Source organism: Crocodylus siamensis, chromosome 8 (genome assembly GCF_052110815.1).
Source record: "Crocodylus siamensis isolate JL-2025a chromosome 8, ASM5211081v1, whole genome shotgun sequence".
In the NCBI taxonomy this organism is placed as follows: Eukaryota; Metazoa; Chordata; order Crocodylia; family Crocodylidae; genus Crocodylus; species Crocodylus siamensis.
Genome location: NC_143402.1, coordinates 71,424 through 91,641, shown reverse-complemented (window position 1 = coordinate 91,641; position 20,218 = coordinate 71,424). Strand labels below are relative to the sequence as shown.

Sequence of the window (20,218 nt, the reverse complement as noted above, 5' to 3'; positions counted from 1 at the left end):
GAGAGCTAAACACATGCATTTTTGAGGGTAGTGAAGTTCCAGTCATGCTTTCCTCCTGAGGTCTTCTAGTCTTGATTTGGCTTTTGAGAAGTTTTTGTCTCCTGTTTCCTCATGTACTTTAGCCACCAGACTTGTATGATACCAACACTTCCCTCAGTATGTCACGTGATGCTTCTGTCTATCAAGATGAGAGCAATTTGTCTGCTATGGATACTCCTACCACTACCCCAGAGAAGCGGGGAGCCCAGGTCAGATTTCCCCCATTCTTTGGTAGAGAGCTAGGTCGAATAAGTGCCTTTTTCTAAGGAGGCAATTACTCTGTGGGACCCAGGAGGGAAACAAAATATATAGCTTTCACCTGGAGATGGAAAGCCTTTGAGAAAATGGCATGCTTTCCTTCCTTGTGGTCATTGTAAATGAGACAGAAAAACTGGAAAGAGGCAGGTGTGTGCAAGGCCACTGGCAAAATATGTTTCTCTGTGGCTGTGAAGAGGAAAAAGCGATAGGGGACTGGACTGTCTAGGACCAGGGGACTTCATTTGCTGTAGTGCTAGGAGAAATGATAACCTGGTCAGTCCTGCTGAGTCAGTGCCTCTTTAGTTTTGAATACGGTAAAGGAAGAGTAATTTTCATGGGGTGGAAGATGATCGTTATTTTATTGTGATGAAATGCACAAGAGGACACATTTGTTGCCACCATCTTATAGTTTAAAAGATGACAGTGGGGGAAGAAGTGGGGATTAAGGATCACAATGTATTTCCAAATTGGTTAGGGTGATACTGGGAGCAAGTTTTGCTAGGTTGTTTATTTTTGCTGGGTTTGTTTCCCTAATAGGGGCTAAAGATGGAGTGAGGGAGGATGAAGAGAAGGACAATGGAAAACCTGGGTATGAAGGGGGAAGAGGGCATTGAGGAGGAAGAAAGAGAGGGCAAATGACAAGAGCAGAAAGAGTGAGAATGGCAACAGAGCAACTGATGGAACAGGCAAGGAAAAAAGTTCAGTGCAGAATGCAGTATCACTCATATCTGGGGTTTTAAAATGCCTCCTAGTAAGTAGTATCTGCACCTCTGGGGACAGAATCTGTGCATGTTTTCCCATGCATGTGGCTGCAGCTGTAAGCTGCTGAACCAGCCTACTGACTTGGAGGAAATGACGTCCAACCACGAGTCCTCCTAGGACAAATTGCCCATCCTGTAATAGCTAGGAAGTAGAGAGGAATGCCTGCCTCGCTTTCTTGTGACCTCCTTAGAGAAGAGTGTAGCAGAAGCAGCCAGGAAACAGATTTGGTTAGGTCTTGAAGTTCTTAGGAAAAAGAGTCCCTGTTCCCAGGGTATATTTTTATTGTGGTCTGGATGTCAGTCAGACTCCTTCTTCTGACACTAGTGCCTCCCTCAACTGTGTTGCTATTTGTGTTCCTCATTCAGATGCGCCAGGGACGAGGTAGGCTGGGCGAGGAAGACTCTGACGTAGATATTGAAGGGTTTGATGAGGATGATGATGGGAAACCTAAGACTCCAGCCCCAGTGAGTATATTTTCAGAAATCCCATCTGTAGTCCACGTTGTTGATCTGCATCCTCATAGTAGAAGACTCCATAGTGCAGGGCAAGTCTGCTGGGTCTGGTACCCTGAGTGACAGCAGAATTCACAGCAGTGATTAATGAGATTTATCTGTGGTCATGAAACAGTCAGCACAAAAACAAATGACTTGAATGTATTGTTCATTTAATTGTGTCAATTAGTAAGCATGTACCAGCTTATGTGACTCTTTTTTGACCTGTGCCATTCCTGTTGTGTGTGACATAGGAAGTTGAAGATGCAGATGGTGACCTTGCTGATGAAGAAGAAGGCTCAGCTCAGCAGCCTCAGGCCAGCGTTCTATATGAAGATCTGCTCATGTCAGATGGAGAAGATGATGATGATGATGATGATGGGAGTGACGAAGAAGGCGATAATCCTTTCTCATGTATGTTAGGGTCTTGATGTTACAGGTCTGAGCAGGAAACGGTTGTTCCCATCCCAGCCAACCCCCATGTCCTTTGATCACTGTAGCATATACTCTAGCCTGGGATAGTCGGTATTCAGGGTACTGAGGTGACAAGACCAGATGTTTACAGCCCAATTACCTACTAGATAATGAGAGCAAGAAGCAAGTTGCATGAATTTTGGGTGTAGGCCAAGATAAAGTGGAGTAGAAGTGAAATGTGTGGACTCAGGAAACAGAAGCTTAGGCAGGATCTGACGTTTCTGGTTGATAGGGGAGCTCTGAAGGATGGAAGGGAAAAGACTGAGGCTCAGGTGTGTTGCTGGGGTAATGTGGAGCTGGACTGGGCCAATGGTGTAATGAAAAAACAAGTGTGATTTAGATGGGAAACGGACTTTCTTGCTGTTGAAGCTTTTGGCTGTTAAAACGGGACTGAGAATTAGGTCATTCAAAAGAGGTCAAAATTAATTGGCAAGTCTCTTTGTTGCACAGCTATCCAGCTAAGTGAGAGTGGCAGCGATTCGGACGTGGAGTCCAATGCAGTGAGGCCCAAGCAGCCTCATGTCCTCCAAGAGAACACACGTATGGGCATGGACAATGAAGAAAGTATGATGTCCTATGAGGGAGATGCTGGGGAGACATCTCATGTGATGGAGGACAGTAATATCAGGTAATCAAAGCTGAGTGGTAAAAAAGCACTATCTGCTGGAGAACTAATTCATTCCTATCATAAAATCATAGAGCTAAATTGTTCCTCTTTGTTACTTTTTTAAGGCAGTGGTTCTCAACCTTTTTTGGACCAGGGCCCATTTGTAACATCCATGGCCAGTCTGGACCCAGTGCCCCATACTCCTATCCCCGGCCCCCCCACCCCGCCCAAGTGTGTGGGATGTGTGGAGGGCCCCAAGCAGTCCCTTACAGGCTGGAACTCTGCCAGCCTGCAAAGGAAAAGCCATGGTTTCCCATGTTTTTTCCCCTTTAAAGGAGAATCCACTTTTAAAGTTGGTTGATTCATTTTTAAAGTTTGTTCATGACCCTTTCATAGATTCTTGCGACCCACTTTTGGGTTGTGACCCACAGGTTGAGAAACACTGTTCTAAGGCACTTACCTTCTGCCCCTACTAGGAGAGCAGAAGTAGAGAAGACTAGATCATGCTGGCGTTTAACTCTTTAATAAAAGAGTAACCATGTTGCTGTAACCACTTTGTTACTCTTTTATTAATATAATTTTAAGAATAATTTGAATTTAATGTTCTTGCTGCTGTGAACTTGGTTCTGCTGTTTGTACCTCAACAAATTGGTCTTGGCTCCACCACGATCCGCTGGCTGGGAAATTGGCTTCGTGGTCGGACCCAGAGGGTTGTGATTGATGGCAGTCAATCATCATGGTGCCCTGTAACCAGTGGGGTCCCTCAAGGCTCTGTCCTGGGACCCATACTGTTCAACATCTTCATTAACGATGTGGACATTGGAGTTAGGAGTGGACTGGCCAAGTTCGCCGATGACACCAAACTTTGGGGCAAAGCATCCATGCCAGAAGATAGGCGGGTGATCCAGGCTGACCTGGACAAGCTCAGCAAATGGGCAGACGAGAACCTGATGGTGTTTAACACCGAAAAATGCAAGGTTCTCCACCTTGGGAGGAAAAACCTGCAGCACCCTTATAGGCTCGGCAGTGCTACGTTGGTTAGCACTACAGAAGAAAAAGACTTGGGGGTCATCATTGACCACAAGATGAACATGAGCCTCCAATGCGATGCTGTGGCTAGTAAAGCGACCAAAATGCTGGCGTGCATCCATAGATGCTTCTCGAGCAAATCCTGGGACATCATTCTCCCTTTGTACTCGGCCTTGGTGAGGCCGCAGCTGGAGTTTTGGGCTCCACAATTCAAAAAGGATGTGGAGAAGCTTGAGAGAGTCCAGAGGAGAGCCACGCGCATGATCAGAGGTCAGGAAAACAGATCTTACGATGACAGGCTGAGAGCCATGGGACTCTTTAGCCTGGAAAAGCGCAGGCTCAGGGGTGATCTGATGGCCACCTATAAGTTTATCAGGGGTGACCACCAGGATCTCGGGGAACGTCTGTTCACCAGAGCGCCCCAAGGGATGACGAGGTCGAACGGTCACAAACTCCTGCAAGACCGTTTCAGGCTGGACATAAGGAAGAATTTCTTTACTGTCCGAGCCCCCAAGGTCTGGAACAGTCTGCCATTGGAGGTGGTTCAAGCACCTACATTGAACACCTTCAAGAGTAAATTGGATGCTTATCTTGCTGGGATCCTATGACCCCAGCTGACTTCCTGCCCTTTGGGCAGGGGGCTGGACTCGATGATCTCCCGAGGTCCCTTCCAGCCCTAATGTCTATGAAATCTATGAAATTGAAAAAACCCAAAACCCCACTAATTACATAGAAAAGAAAAACGTGGTAACTCAAGGTCAGATGATTTGTAGCTTTAACACTCTACTTTTGTGTACTGCCTGGCCTCTGCCAGACGCGCAGGTAAAGGTGCAATAGGATCCAGTGCACAATCCACACAATTGCGCTTTCTGCTATGCCACACATGCCTTCACACCTTATTGCTGATTCAGGGGGAGCCCAGGATCATGATCCCAGGCTCTCCCTGCCCTGGCAAGTAGCAAGTGTAATGTGTGGCAAGGGCCTCTGTTAAAGAGCAGAAAACTCACTTGTGGACAGTCTTAGACTATATTAAATGCTATTATTGTGGAAAGAGTTGATTTTTAGGAGATGAATTTTAGGTCCTCAGATTCTGTTTAACTTGATGCTTTTTCCCTTTTAAAGGACAAACTGATAAAGGCAATATGAATGTCAAAAGATAGCAAGTGTACACAGCGCATCTTTTGATAGCAATTCGTTTGCCTGAAAACCGGATGCATGGTGTATAGCTTGCCCCTTGTAGACCCCATATTTTTGTCTTGGCCTGGCTTTCTTCTAGCCCAGCAGTCAGCAAACTTTTTAAGCTTCAGGCTGAAATGACCCAGCTTGGGTGGGTGCTAGAAGCAGTAGCACTGGTTGGATCTACTACCAAATACCACCAAAGCCCCACATCCATGGGCCAGATCAAGTGGTTTCATGGGCTGGGCCCAGCCCATGGGCCGTAGGTTGCTGCTCCTTCCTCTAGCTGTTCTGTGGAGTTGAGAGGCTGGATGCTCTTTTTCCCATCATACTATTCAAGGAGCAGGAAGGGAAGGGATTCCTAGAGAGCAAAAGTTCTTAGACGGGGAATTTTTTTACTAGTAGAGAAAATGAGACCTGCTCTTGTATGGTCATTTTTGCTTTCATCATTGGGGACCATGGAAGAGTGTTAGTGTAAATGAACAGTCAGAAACGTTAATGTAGTAAGATTTCATTTTTTTCTTTCAGTTATGGCAGCTATGAGGAACCAGATCCAAAGTCTAACACACGAGATACCAGTTTTAGCAGCATTGGAGGCTATGAAGTCTCGGAAGAGGAGGAAGAGGAGGAGGAAGAACAGCGTTGTGGGCCCAGTGTGCTAAGCCAGGTTCATCTGTCTGAGGATGAGGAGGACAGTGAGGAATTTCATTCCATTGCAGGAGACAGTGACCTGGACTCAGATGAATGAGCTTCCCAGACATCCTCTGTTGCTACGGGATATATGTGCTCATGGTTCACAGGTGTCCCGTGTGCCCTTTCAGACTCATGGACAATGCAGTATGGGATGCTCATTTGAAGCACCTGTTTTTTCTTGGATAGAACTTCTATTTTAATGAGAAGTCTGTTTACTATTGTACATTATCTTATGCATTCATCTAAACTGAGAATGACAAACTTCGGAAAAAGTCCTCTCCTGACATCGCAGAACAGCTGTGGCGGTCGTCTGTTACCGGAGTCAGCTCAAGATTCCAGTGTTCTGACTTGTGCCTCCTTGTTCTTTCCAGAGACAAAATATCCTTGCAAATATTAACAAGGTGGAAATTTAGGTTTTGGTGCGGTTTGTTTAATCGGCCTTTACACATCTGTCAAAAAATAAATATCTGAAAGTATCCTCTAAAAGAAATCTGACTAAACTTTTGTTAAAACAAAATACATGCATGGCCTGCGTATCTTTTCAGAACTGTTGCCACGCTCCTGAGAGAGAACAAGCCGTGTGCCCTGCCCGGGCTCTGGGTCTCTCCGGAGCCATGTTTTTCCCGAGTGGTGTATGTTAGATCAGGTCTTTTCTGAACTTTCTCGCTCGCGTGGTTGCTATGGCTGGACTTCCTTAACTGCCAACCTTCGTCTTCCTCCATGAAGAAGAGAAACTCCACGCAGGGGGGTTGGAAAGCTGCCGGAGGAGCCGGACTGCCGGGGCAAGGCGCAATGGGCTCTAGTGGCATAAGGGAAGTTGAGGTTGGACATTAGGAAAAACTTTCTTGCGGCGGGGGGGGGGGGTGAAGCAGTGGGCCAGGTCACCGTTGTTGAGGTGTTTAGGAGCCGGCCCGGAGGATGCGGTTGAGTCTGGTTCTCCTCTGCCAGCGGCGCTGGGGGTTCAAGCAGAGCCGCCGCCCGCCCTAGGAGCCAGGGTCGCCGGAGCTCCGCGCTCGGGCCACCCCACCCTGATCGGGGCCCAGACAGAGGAGATGTGACGCTCCCAGCAGGCCCCGCGCGGCAGTGACGCATCCGGATGTGGCCGCGGGCACCATGTGCGGAAGGGCGGCGCATGCGCGCTGAGGTCGGGATGTCGCAATGGGCCGGCGGAAGGACACGGGAGCAAAGGTCCTACCGCTGCTGAGTCCTCGCGCTGCCCACTTGGACACCGGCGCGGCGGAAGCGGCAAGGCTGGTCCGGGAGGGATTTGGAAAGTGCCGCGCGGGACGCCGAGTGTAGCTTGTGCTGTGTCCGGACGCACTATTTTGGTTGCCGAGCTAGATCCGGCCGAGTCGCGCGGCCGTCTGCGTCCGCGGCCGCCATTTCGCATCGCGCGGAGCGCTGCAACCGGAGCCGCCGGACCCCCCCCCCCCGCCATGGCGACCTCCGTGGGCAGCGTGGCCGACAGCACAGGTACGGCCGTGCGCCGCCGGCAGCGCCTCGCCGGGCCGGGCCGGACGTCTGCCTGCCCCCCCGCGCTTCCTGGGGCCCGGCTGGAGCCCGCGGAACTTTCCAGAAGGTGCCGAGGGGCCGCGGCCCGGCCCGGCCCCGCGCCGCCGCCTCGGGCCCGGGGCCCGCCTGCGCCTCCCCCCCGCGGTCGCCGTGCACTTGTCCCGGTGGCGGGGTCGTGCTGACCCCGAAACCGCCCCAGGCCGCGGCGCTAGCTCGGGGCTGCCCTTGCTTTGGCCGGCGCCGCGAGGACGGGCCGGGGCCGGGCGAGCCTTGCCGCCTTGTGTGCCTCGTCTCCGCTCCCCGCGAGCTCTGTTTCAGCAGCGGGGCAGCCCCCCGGCGCTGCTATGGGCGAGGCGGCCGCTCCGCTCTCGGGATCCGTCCAGAGAGGATCGGCTCACAGGGCCAGAGTTGAAGGTCTTCGTTCTCTGGATCTTGCCTCATTGTGGCTGCTTATTTTTGCAAAGGAGACAAAAGTCAGCCATGAGGGGACGTTTCATCTGTTTTTTACTAAAAAAAAACTTTCTTCACAGATAAAAGTAGAGCATCTTGATTTTGTTTCCATATATCTGTTGCTGTCTTCCTATTCCATTTTTCATCTTAATGTTGCACTTGACTTTTCAGGTTAAGTATTATAAGGCAATGCTTATTTCTTATCAGAATACCATGTATGGCCAGTCATCTGGGAGGTTGATACACTGTTCGCTTATATTGAGAGAGATACCGAAGGAGGAAGGTGGCTTGTTTTGCATCAGCTTCATTTTCTTTGTGGTTTTGCATCTTCAGCAATAGGGGATTGCGAGAGAACTTTAAATAACATACTGGATACCAACCATCTAAAGGATGACGTCTGGGTCAGCGGTAGCAAGGAGAGAACGAGGAAGGTTATTATGACAGTGATTTAAGTGAGCCGTCATTCCCCTCTCAGCTCAAGGTCCTAAGAATGGTGATGTCCAGGGATCCTTCTCAGGAAATCTGGCCTTCGTAGGGGGCCTGCGGCGGGTAGATCCAATAGGAAATGGGGTTTCACTCGCCCTTAATTTTTGTTTTTCCCTGGTATAGTTCTAGGCCCATCCTCTTAACATTTTCCCAAGCTGTGCAGACTTCACTGTACCTGTAGTTTGGCAAAGCACGAACAGCAGGAGATGCGCTGGAGTTGTTTCCGGTTTTGGAAAAATAGAGTTCATTTCATCTCCATGTACAAAGCATCTCCTTCCCCACCATTTACCGCTAGAAAGCTCCTTTTAATAGAGGTAAACAAAAACCATCAGTTTGAAATAGTTGATTATAAATGGCTTCAGATACTATGCCTGATGCCCTTTGCAATGCCCTGCCCCCACCCACTGTCCACTTAACAATGTGTCCTATTTGTATGTGAATAGCTGCACACATGTAGGGAAAATGGACTTGCTGGAATTTCTGTAGTATATAAATGCTTTGCTGAAATACTGCACACTGAGGTCTCTTGAAACAACAACCAAGTTAAGATAGGAATGTTTACTGGGGTAACTGACACTGAAATGCCAAAAGTAAACAGCAGAAATAAAAATGTTGTGTAAACTTTTGTTCCCTATAATCTTAAAGCAAAAGTCCAGAAGTAAGGGAAGAGGCTGGGGACCTGGATGAAAACCTAGTAAGGGGAAGCAATTACAGAAGCCATAGCAATGTTTGGGGGTGGGGAGAAGATAGGATAGACAGGTACCAGAAATATTCATCCACTAGTGTGAGAAGTATGGGAGCAAACAGGAAGTGTTTGAGGTCCTAGTACAAACACAGAATTAAGATGTAATTGGGATTATGGAGATGTGGTGGGATAGTTCCCAAGACTAGAATACTGCCATGGTTGAGTATCACTTGTTCAGGAAGGACCGGTGAGGGAAGAAAGGAGGAGGCGTACATGTCTCTGGAAATGTGGCACAAACTGGCGGGGAGCTGTTGCAAGCCTTTAGATGAGAGTCACGAGAGAACAGCAGGGTGGGATGTCATGGTGGGTGTTGGTTACAGGCCTCTAAAACCAGGAGGTTCCAAATCGCAGGACATGTTTCTCATGGGTGCTTGAATAGTTGGTATCTCTGCTGAGAGGGAAGCACAGCAATGCATCAGCAGTCCATCAAATTGCTGCAGTTTTGGGGATAACTTTTTGATACAGATAGTAAAGGGGCCAACTAGGGGAAGCTGTTCTTGACTTGCTGCTCACAAGCAGAGGGATTGGTGGTGAAGGTGGAACGTAACTTGGGTGACAGCATCCATGAAATGATGGAGTTAAAGGATCCTAAGTGGAGGAAGGAAGGAGAACGGCAGACTAAGGACACTGGGGTTTAACAGGAACTGGAGAACAGGATCCCCTGGGAAGCAAATATAAGGAGAAAAGAAGTCGAGAGCTGGCTGTACTTTAAGGAAACCCTCTTAAGAGCCTGAGAGCAAGCAATCCCAATGCGATGGAAGAATGGAGCGTGAAACAGGAAACCGGCCTGACTAGAGTACAGTCTCTTTGCTCAGTTGAACTTGAAAAGGAATCCTGTAAAAAATGCAAACATGGTCGTAGTACTAGGAAAGAGTATAAGAGTATTGCACAGGCATGCAGGGAGAAAATTAGGAAGGTTGAGGCACAATTTGGGATGCAGCTGTCAAGGGACATAGAAGGCAGTAAAAAGTGTGTCCAAAGTAAGACGAAGACTGGAGAAATCATAGGTCCCTTGCAGAAAGCAGTCTAGCTATGGAGGATGTAGGGAAGGCTGAAGTAGTTAATGCTTTTTTTACTTAAGTCTTTACAGGTAGGGGCAGCCATCAAATGATGAGTACTGTTGGCAACAGATAAGGAAGGAGATAAACAGCCTAGAGCAGGGGTGGGCAAATCTAGCCCATGGTGGACTCCATTTCCCAGCAGCCCCATGCAACGGTAGCTTCTGGCTGCTGCTGCCAAACCCAGCCCATCCTTCCCAGGTCCACTGCTGGGGTGGGACCTGCGCAGCTGGGAATGGGGCTGCGGCCAGGAGTGAGACGGGCGAGTGGAGCCAGGGACACCATGGGATCTGGGTGGGGGAGGGGGAAAGCAGGGCAGAGCTGCAGTCTGCCCGCATGGCCCTGCAATGAGCATGGGTTGCGTAGGCAGCAGATTGTGGCTCTGTCCCTGTGCTGTCAGCACTGCAAGATCCCAGCCCTGGAGCAGCTTCTGCCCACACTGCTCCATGGAGACGGGCTGGGAGCAGCACAGGCAGGGACTGCTGGGAAATGGAGTCCAGCTGCTGCCTGGATCTGCCATTTTGTCCATCTCTGGCCTAGAGCAATGGCAGAATAGGTTGGGGATTATTTGGAGAAGCTGCTAGACCAACGGTGACCAAACTGGCTTGCTGGCATGGTACTTGTGGCTCTCTGGAAATTGGCTGAAGCCCTGCCCACTTCTCCCTGAGTCGGCTGCAGGGGGCAGCACAGCCTGGCATCTCCTGCCACTGGCTTTCCTTGTGGGGAGTGCACTAGAGGAAATTTAGGTTGGAGATTGGGAGGATGTTTCCGACTATAAGCATGCTCAAGTGTTGGAACAGGCTGTCTAGAAAAGTTGTGGAAACTCTGTCCTTGCATGTTTTTAAGACCAGGTTGGACAGACATTTGGCTGGGATCGTTTAGTCTGGGGTGATCCTGCCTTGAGCTAGGGATTGAACTGGATGACCTTGTGAGGTCGCTTCTGGCGCTGCCTTACTATGATCCTGAGAGTCATAATGATAATACAGTATCTTCCAAGGGAGCTTAAACTTACCAGGGCAAACTTTCTCTAGGATGAGTGGATTGATTAATCTCTGCTTAACAGTATAGTGTCTGTGTTCAGTCTAGAAGTCTTTTCTGTGTCAGGTAACTGCCTTTGGTTTTAATGGCCAAGTAGACTTGTGTGATATTTGTCTCGGGCACCTGTATTTAAAAAATAAATAAATAAATAAATCCCACTTTCTAGCCTAAGTAACCACTTAAAATTAATAGCATATATTCTGGGGCATAAAATACACCACTGTATGAAGTACCAGCTGTGCGGGAAAAACTTTCAGTTGTATTTAATTTTTGTCAACAGTTATTAGTTATTACAGTTTGTGTTACATTAGTGGCACATATAGCACCTTCATTGTAGACTTTCCTCAGGGAGGGGACAGAATATGCTTTATGCACTGGAAAATGTAATAAGTATTTACTTACTCCTTTCTTTGAAGGCCTGAGAGAACACTGACTATAGTGCACGCTGCAAGACAGTAGGGACAAATTTATTTGTTTTAACGTAGTTTGTATTTCTGTTCTGTGTTATTTCTTGAGTTCTTTGCATGAAATCCAGATATACTGTTCCTTCTGTTTTGTTTAGCTATCTGTTAAAATTGGAAGCTCTTCTTACGTTATAAACAGGGTTTAGCTTTAGGTAAGAGGATAAGCACGTTCAACCTGTGCTCATAACAAGGTTCCACCTTTGAAAAGGAAATGAAATATTGCCAAAGTCCCTTTAAAAGAATTCCTTTGTGTCGTATCCGTAAATCTGTTTTCCAATTTGGTAGTTTGTATCTTCTTTATTTTTTCTGACTCTTACAAAAGGGGAAGCAGGGGATGGTGTCTGAAGTGCTTTTGAAAATAAGCGATCCTGTTCATGTTGTAGATTGTAAACTCTTGCATGCTTTCCGGCAGAGTGAGAAGGAAATTGTCTATTGTGAACTAAACATGTATGTTAATGCTAGAAAATTCCTTAAACTAGGCTGCGCTCAGGATATAGACATTTAATGCGTCAGGCACTAGTCCTTTATGTAGTTTCAAACATTTTCATCCTTTAATTTTATACACCATATTTTTACATCTTTTTTGTTTCCATTTTCTAACTTTTTGTTTTCCCCCCTTAAATGTTTTGGTGATTCTCCAGAACCAACGAAACGTATGCTTTCCTTCCAAGGGTTAGCGGAGTTGGCTCATCGTGAATATCAGGCAGGAGACTTTGAAGCAGCTGAGAGACATTGCATGCAGCTTTGGCGACAAGAGCCTGATAATACTGGCGTGCTTTTGTTACTGTCGTCCATTCACTTCCAGTGTCGCAGGCTGGACAGGTAGGGACTTGAAATGTGTCTTCATATCTTTGTGTTGTCCATATACTGCTTATGAAAAGAGAATTCTGCTGCACAGCTGTGAGAAATGATGTTCTAACTTCCATTTTATTTGAACTTTTATTTGTGTTGCTTCTTTATGATGGAGAGGATCAGCGTACTAGTCATAATCTTGTTCTACTGGACTTTTTCTTAATGGTGAAAAGGTCCTCAGTTTGCAGTTGTAGGCTCTGTAGATCTGCCCCCTCCCTTTGCTTCTCCAGTGTTTCAGAGGCTACGTGAATGAAAGTTAGAAGAGGTTTTTCGACTGCTCTGAAAAGGCAGACTAAGGAACCTTGAAACAGTTTTATTAAGCTGTCTTAAAGCTTTGCTTTTGTGCCTAAAGTAAATGAACAGGGTAGACATATATTCCTTTAAATGGATTGCTTTGTTTGTCACTGGTTGTGTTGGAGTGATGTTGTAGCCATCATGGTCAAGGAAATATGTGAGGGGCAAGGATTTTTGTGCATGATAACTTTTTATTCGACCAACTGCATGGCTGGGATAGACTTCAACAGGCTTTCAAATGTAGTACATTCTTCTTTGGGTCACGTTTGTGCCTGAAATTTATACCTTTCCCGAAAACATATTTGTGAAAATCCCTTGGTTCCTGGAAGTTGACCGAGTGCTGTACTCTGATCTTGCCTTTCTGTGTAGCCTTTAAGTATTGGAAAAATTGCTAACTGTTGTTGAAACATCGCTTTTGTGTGCTTTGGGTGCAGTTGTTTACATTTTGTCTCTGGAGTTAATGTTACAAGCATTTCATCACCCTAATGCCTGGGATTCATTTTACATAACTTATCTAAAGTGTAAAAATATTTCTCAGGTACAGGGAGGAGAAACGCATTCTATACTTAATTCTCCTTGCTGTGTTACCTCCTAAAAGGAAAGCAGGGAGCATGTTAATTAAGGCTTCTGGCACACATTCAGTTGAAGGGGCAAGTGGAGCTGTTCTCATATTGCAAGAGTTGCATTTTCTGCCTTGCACGTGTGGCATGGCAGGACACGACACATGGTTTTGCAATTGGGGATCTCATTAATTACTACTTGCTGGTTCCCCCTTACGCTATCAAGTAGTAAGGCAAGTGCCTAGTGAACTGATGTGAATCAGCTGATTGTTATCTCAGCCCCTGGACCTCATTGGAGCTGGTTCAAGATTCCAGTACAGTCCCAAGACTGAGACTGGGATTAAGTTCATTACAAGTCCCAGCTGTAGGACTGTATTGAGGCCAGCCCCAGAGCCCAGCCATGCAGCCTATCTTAGGCTCCATAGCGGAAACCTTGCTACACATTCAGTATAAGGTGCAGTGGACATCAGCCACAGAATATTACGCACATTTTGCTCTAGAACAGATTCCATTTTCAAGATTGTTTGGAAACTTGGGTTTAGTTGTTTTATGTTTTTGGCTGTAAATCCCAGTCACTGGAAAACAAAATTGTTTTTGTGTTAACCTGTTTAATTTTCTCCAGGTCTGCTCACTTCAGCACTTTGGCTATTAAACAAAACCCATTGTTGGCCGAAGCCTACTCGAATCTAGGAAATGTGTACAAGGAACGTGGGCAGCTGCAAGAAGCTATCGAGCATTACAGGCATGCGCTGCGTCTCAAACCAGATTTCATTGATGGCTATATTAATTTGGCTGCTGCACTGGTAGCTGCTGGTGATATGGAAGGAGCAGTACAGGCCTATGTGTCTGCCCTTCAGTACAATCCTGTAAGTAACACTGTTTATGGAATTCACTTTTTTTAACCTAACCTTCAAGAAGGTTTGATACTTCATGACAGATTTCTGTCTGCTTTTGGATTATGCAAGTGCTCATAGAGCAATGAATGATGCATACTGGGCTGTAATTCTTAAAACTCTTTTACTTGTAATTCTTGAAAGGTAATTTCATCCTTTGTTTGAGTTGTCTATGAATGCATTCCTCTTGGAATTCTGTAATACTGCTAGTTCTGTGCTTGTCTTTGTAATTGGTTTAACAAAGACAGGAATATGGGTGTCCCCCCTCTGCCCTGCCACTTGCACTTGTCTCATCTGAACTCACCTTGATATTTTTGACCTAATTGGAAGAAATCAGTAAGGGAATGAGGAGACATTGATGTCTGGTTTGAGAACTGGGAAAATTGCACTACTATTTAACTTTTGGAAACCTTTTAAATTATACTTTGCAATAGTTCTAAGGTTCTTTGGAACCTTTACATGTAGTTATTTGTAATAAGGGAAAGTAGCAAGTAATGCTGTTGTTGCTTATTAGATTGGTGTTATTTTGCTGCTTTCTTATAGCAAAAAGTATTTTTATTTCAGCTAAGAGTGCTCATTACTGGTTTCCAGTATAAAAGAGTTGGCAAACATGTAGCCATTTGAGTAACTAGGCTTAAACTTGATGTTGAAATATCTAGCGGGGTTAGTCTTGCCTCAATCCTGGGTAAGCTTTTTGAGAGAATTATTCTGGCACATGTCCATGAGGGGCCAGCAGGGGAGATTATACTTGGGGGCAACCAACACGGGTTCATTCGAGGCAGGTCCTGTCAGACCAACCTGGTGGTCTTCTATGACCAGGTCACCAAATCCTTAGATGCCGGGGTAGCAGTAGACATAGTCTTCCTGGACTTCCGGAAGGCGCTCGACACTCTCTCTCACCCTGTTCTCAGTAAGAAACTGGGGGGACTGTGGTGTCGACACCTACAGGGTCAAATGGATCACCAACTGGCTGGAGGGCCGCACCCGGAGAGTGGCGGTGGGCGGGTCATTTTCGACCTGGAGGGATGTGGGCAGTGGGGTTCCGCAGGGCTCAGTCCAAGGGGCTGCACTGTTCAACATCTTCATCAGCGACTTGGACGAGGGGGCAAAAAGCACCCTGTTCAAATTTGCTGATGATACCAAGGTATGGGGGGATGTGGGCACGCTAGAAGGGAGGAATAGGCTGCAATCGGACCTAGACAGGTTACAGGGGTGGGCAGATGAGAACAGGATGGGATTCAACACTGACAAGTGCAAGGTGCTGCACCTGGGGAGGAAGAACCAGCAGCATACCGACAGCCTGGGGAACTCCCTTCTCGTCAGCGCAGAGGCAGAAAAGGATCTTGGAGTCATCATTGATGCCAAGATGAACATGGGCTGGCAGTGGGGCCGCGGTCAGGAAGGCCAACCGCACCTTGTCATGCATCCACAGATGCATCTCGAGCAGATCCAAGGAGGTGATCCTCCCCCTCTATGTGACACTGGTCAGGCCGCAGCTGGAGTACTGCGTCCAGTTCTGGGCGTCCCACTTCAGGAAGGATGTGGACAACATGGAGGGGGTCCAGAGGAGGCCACTCGCATGATTGGGGCAGGAGGGCAGGCCTTATGGGGAGAGGCTCAGGAACCTGAACCTATTCTTACTCCACAAGAGAAGACTGAGGGGGGGATCTAGTGGCCTGTTACAAACCAGTCAGAGGGGACCAGCAGGCATTGGGGGCATCCCTGTTCTCCCGAGCACTCACAGGAGTGACTAGGAATAACGGTCATAAGCCGGCAGAGGGTAGATTTAGGCTAGGTATCAGGAGGCGCGACTTCACGGTCAGGGCAGCTAGGATCTGGAACCAACTTCCAAGAGAAGTGGTGCTGGCTCCTACCCTGGGGATCTTTAAGAGGAGGCTAGACAAACACCTTGCTGGGGTCGTTCAACCCAAGTTCTCTCTCCTGTCATGGTAGGGGGTTGGACTTGATGATCTGCTCAGGTCCCTTCCAACCCTACTAACTATGAAACTATGACAGTCCCTTACGTTGGCAAATAAAAACCTAGGATTCTTCTCAGATGGCCTAGCTATGAACTCGCATCCTCTTGCGATATGCAGTTAGCGTCAGTATTCTGTATTTTAACTTTTGTGAGTAGGCCCAAGCTTAGCATGAGTTTCAGAGTCGTCACTTAGATGAAAGTGTCTGTGTGCAATGCTGAAACTGTAGCAATAAGCTGTGTTTGAAGTTTGCTAATCATGGCTTTCTTGATATGCAGTTGCTGTTCTGGGCTTATTTTGTTCTGGCAAAATCATGTTGGATTATTCACTCTCTTTTATTTAACCTGAACTATGCTTGTCAAGTGTGTTGCATAGCACAAATCGCTGCATAAAGACAGGAGTTTAATTGGATGCTGGTTCTTTCTCTACTGGTATCGCTGTGGTAGTCAAATGTGTGATAAAGCATTTGCAGTGGACCCTTGTAGTGTTATGGGTAGATCTTTTGCCTTTAAACTCTTTTCATTGGTAGACTAAAACAAAATGAATAGAGGGAGGTAAGAATCTCTGTACTGCGTGTTCTCTACCATTCCACACGAACAAATCGAAGTAGCGAGACTGTGACTCCATCTTATTTCACTAGTTAGACTTAAGTTTTGTCATTGTGTGCTGAGATTTCAGAAATTGTAAGCCCAGGTGCTTCTCAGGGGTGCTGCCAGATACTATTTAATAATGTAGATTTATATGACTTGTCCTATTACAAGGCTGAGTAATTTCTTTTACTGAGGGTTCATCACAAGAGTTATTCCTCCATCCTCTTGCTTCTTCCTTCTGCTACCAGTATAGTAATGCTGCAGTCTTCTGAGTCATAGTTCCAGTTAAAAGTGAAAGCAAGATGGTGACAAACAGCAAAACAGAGAGCTCGCAAAGTAGGTGAAATGAGACAGCCCTCGGAATGAACAAAGAAAAGAAACTGTGCTATAGAGAACAAGTTGCTGTCTGATTAGGTATTTGAACAAATCAAGCAATTGTTAGGGTGCAGTTTAAGATAACAAGCCTTGAGAACACAGCTAGATGCCCATCTCAAAAAGAAGGAAAATCTCCATTCTTTTGGTGAAGTGTGGAAGATGCTGGTCAAGCAAAAATGAAACTAAAAGCTTGGTTAGAATTTTCCTGTTTTATTTTTCCCACTAGGAATGTTATGATTATGATTACCCACTATATCAATGATCTTAGATGTAGAAAAAAGCTATTAAGTCTGATTTAATTGGTTGCCAAGGATGCTGAATAAGTACTGTGGAATTAACAGAATGACAGGGTCTTTTGCAAGATCTCCGTATTCTCAAGTACAGCTGCTGACAGCCTTACTTTGATTTTTCAGGACTTGTACTGTGTTCGTAGTGACCTGGGGAACCTGCTTAAAGCCCTGGGTCGCTTGGAAGAAGCCAAGGTAGGTGTTCAGTAGAATACATTTAAACATCAGTGTTTTTGAAAACTAGAACTTTGCACCGTCTTCAGATCTGCGCTGATCTACAAACAGTCCGAGAAACTTCTGAAAACTGAAGGCACTGAATTGCCCCAGAGTAGTTGCAGGGCAAGATATGACATGACCATGTTCAATGTTTTTAAAACAAGAAATGGAACATTACTGATTCCTTCTGCTGAAGTTGACTATCTGTTACCATTCTGAAGTGTTGGGCAGGGGCTCCACCATGCTCTTATCTGGAAATAAATAACACGCCTTCAAATCTGAGGCTTGCCTGCTGATGCCAAGCAGAGAGCCTCTTTAGCTCAAGATCCCTATACGATGCAGGTGCTATTGAAAATGCTGCTCTTCTAAAGTCCTTTGTGGCTTGTAAGTGGAGAAGAATTTTATCCAAATGTTACCCTGTAATATTGGCATTTAAAGATTTTATTCTTTAACCTTTTCCCTCACCTTTTTATAGTGGAAGAAAGGCTAGTAAGTGATTCTGTCTTCAGTACTTGGTTCCCCAAATAACTTGTTTTTTAAATGCTTTCTTCCAAAAAAAGGAATCAGAAGGACAAAGCTGGTTTGTTTGGGAAATGAACTGATCGAAAGAAAACTTGCTAAAGTGGAAAGGTGGCTTCTAGCAGTCTGCATTTACCAAACTGCCAATTTGAACATCAAAATGGGTTTAAAGCTCTTGGCATATTAAAACTCTGATTGTAAAATGAAATTGTCATGTTACAAGCCACCTTACGCGTCCGCGCTGCAGGGGTGAGGAGTGTGGAGAAACCAGGATGACTCTGGACTCCCAGTCTGTCACTCCAAGCCCCACGCGCATGCTAACAAGTGGAGTGTATGAACAGCGTAGCTGTCTGTTTGGCTGCAGTACCAGCTGGGGAGGGGTATTACTTTTAAGTACCATCTGTTAATGGGGTAATAGAAGTGCTGGTTCAAAGTTCATAAATTCTGACAACTTGAATGGATATTTTCACAGACCAGCATAACTCAGTGCTTGAATCTGAGCTGCAAATATTCTTAAATAGCAAATCATAAATTACAATTTTTTTTTTATAACAAGACACTTGGTTCTCAGCCCAGCAAGCGGACAGCTAACATGAATTGCACTTCGCTGCAGCTTTAGTGTGACTGGTATAGGCCAAGACACTGCGCCTGCCTTAGGTTGCTGACTTCTTTGTTTCAGAGCTCTGGAGACACCTAGCTTGAAAGTGTTATTTTGTTTTTTGTGAGAACTCATTAAACAAGAAAAATACCTTGAGTAAATTGCAATGTATTTCTTTGGTTATCAGTGCATTTGAAAGATCAAGCCAGCAAGTTCCTTACTGTTTGAACTAAAATTTAATTTCTTTATAGAACTTTCAGAGCCTTTCTTCCAAAAAAAAAAAAAAAAAAAAAAAGCCTTGCTGTATGCAGTTGCCCTGATTAACCCTCTCCCTTCTGCATGACTCCCATGTTACAGACAGATTGTCCTCATTTCCATGTGTTAGACATGTCCAAAGAATTGCAATTGCTTTGTTGAACTTTTACTAATGATCTTGTTTTATTTTCTCTCTTGTTTTTGGTTTTTTCACCACTGATATTGTATTTAGAAGGTTTCAGGTGGGTGAAACCTCCTATTCCATGCGTAAGGTGCCTCGCTGAAGGGAGCTCGAGGCCTGGATCTAGGGCAGACACACACCTCCTCCTCCTCTTCCAGCAAGGAACGCACCGAAAAGTCACATGATGAGAAATATGGTAACGGGTTTGTAACTGCCACAGCAAAACCATTTGCCTCCATGCCTGAATCTTCTGTCTTGTGGCTTCAGAAACAGCTTAAAATATTTTATTTACAACCATGTAATGTAAGAATGTTTTATACTACTAGCCACAATTCTTTCAAAGAAATAAAGTAAAGTAAAGTAAAATGTTAAAAAGGAAAAGAAAAAGAAATAATTGGCGATAGTTAATAGTAAAAGCTTCTAACTCTTCTGGTTGTTCATTTTTTCCTTTTTTTCTTCTTTGTTTGGATTGCAGCGTTCTGCTCTTCTGATGATGCGCTGTGATCCTGCAGTAGCGCAAAGGCTGCGCAGCGGTAATGCGCATTGCGTGCGATCAAGCCCTTGTGAACGGTTGACTCGATAATTAATCTCTGATTGGGTAGCTGCTGAAGCTCCAGGCTGTAGCCTTTTGGATAAAATCGGGTTGTAACATGTTTAGCATCCAGATGTCAAATTTAATATGGGAGTTTCTACATGCACCGGTCTGGTAGATTAACGATTCTGGTTGGCCGTTCACTGTATCTAGGGGCATTATACGTAGCACAGCAATTTGCAGCGATAGCGTGGCGGCGTGCTGTTAGGATGCGCCAGCGATTTCTTGCGCTTGCATTACAGGGACCTAAACCTTCATGCAATCCTGTCATTTGAGGTTTTGAGGCTGATGGTAGCCTAGCAAATAAATATTGATGAGGAGGTGGAGAGTAGGACATAACATCCATGTTTCATTTGACCTTTGATAGTAAGGACAGCTGAATATTCAAGAGTGGCTGCCATGCTTTTTCAATAGTCTGTTTCTAGATTTTGTTTTAAAACTATTTGTTTACTTTGAAGTATTTTTTTTTCCTCATTTTGACGTAAGATGTTTGTTCAGGGGAGAGCATGTAGCTGGTGGAGAATATTTTGATATATCCTAGATAATGAAAGAGGCTAGAATGAGAGATGATTTAGCAAGAAGAATGCCCTTATAAACGTAGTGCATTTCTGATGTGAATTAGTCTCTGAAGGGATGTTACCTAAAGATCAGCGTAACTGAAAAATGGTGGGCTTGCACCTGGGTTTTGGTTTGCGCTGGCGCAGGATCAGCAGCTGTTTACAGCGCATTAGTTTTGGCGCAAGCTAGC

At 45.8% G+C, this 20,218-nt stretch overlaps 2 protein-coding genes across 6 annotated transcripts in view; both read left to right on the top strand.

Moving 5' to 3' along the window:
- TAF1 (TATA-box binding protein associated factor 1) overlaps positions 1-6,019 on the top strand; it is a 60,932-nt gene extending 54,913 nt beyond the window's left edge. For 2 of the 3 annotated variants that reach the window (XM_090061725.1, XM_090061724.1), the window contains exons 36-39: positions 1,425-1,523; positions 1,805-1,964; positions 2,475-2,652; positions 5,365-6,019. In XM_090061725.1, the coding sequence (XP_089917851.1) occupies positions 1,425-1,523; positions 1,805-1,964; positions 2,475-2,652; positions 5,365-5,584 (657 nt within the window). In that variant the 3' untranslated portion in view covers positions 5,585-6,019. Of the gene's footprint in view, positions 1-122; positions 249-1,424; positions 1,524-1,804; positions 1,965-2,474; positions 2,653-5,364 lie in introns of all 3 variants that reach the window. The other variant, XM_090061726.1, reaches the window with a different exon arrangement.
- A 673-nt stretch (positions 6,020-6,692) lies between these two features.
- Positions 6,693-20,218, top strand: part of OGT (O-linked N-acetylglucosamine (GlcNAc) transferase) — a 44,308-nt gene continuing 30,782 nt past the window's right edge. Inside the window, exons 1-4 of one of the 3 annotated variants that reach the window (XM_090061729.1) lie at positions 6,693-7,002; positions 11,924-12,104; positions 13,611-13,854; positions 17,236-17,304. In XM_090061729.1, coding sequence (XP_089917855.1) covers positions 6,966-7,002; positions 11,924-12,104; positions 13,611-13,854; positions 17,236-17,304 — 531 coding nt within the window. In that variant the 5' untranslated portion in view covers positions 6,693-6,965. The remainder of the gene's footprint in view (positions 7,003-11,923; positions 12,105-13,610; positions 13,855-17,235; positions 17,305-20,218) is intronic. The other 2 variants (XM_090061728.1, XM_090061727.1) reach the window with 2 other exon arrangements.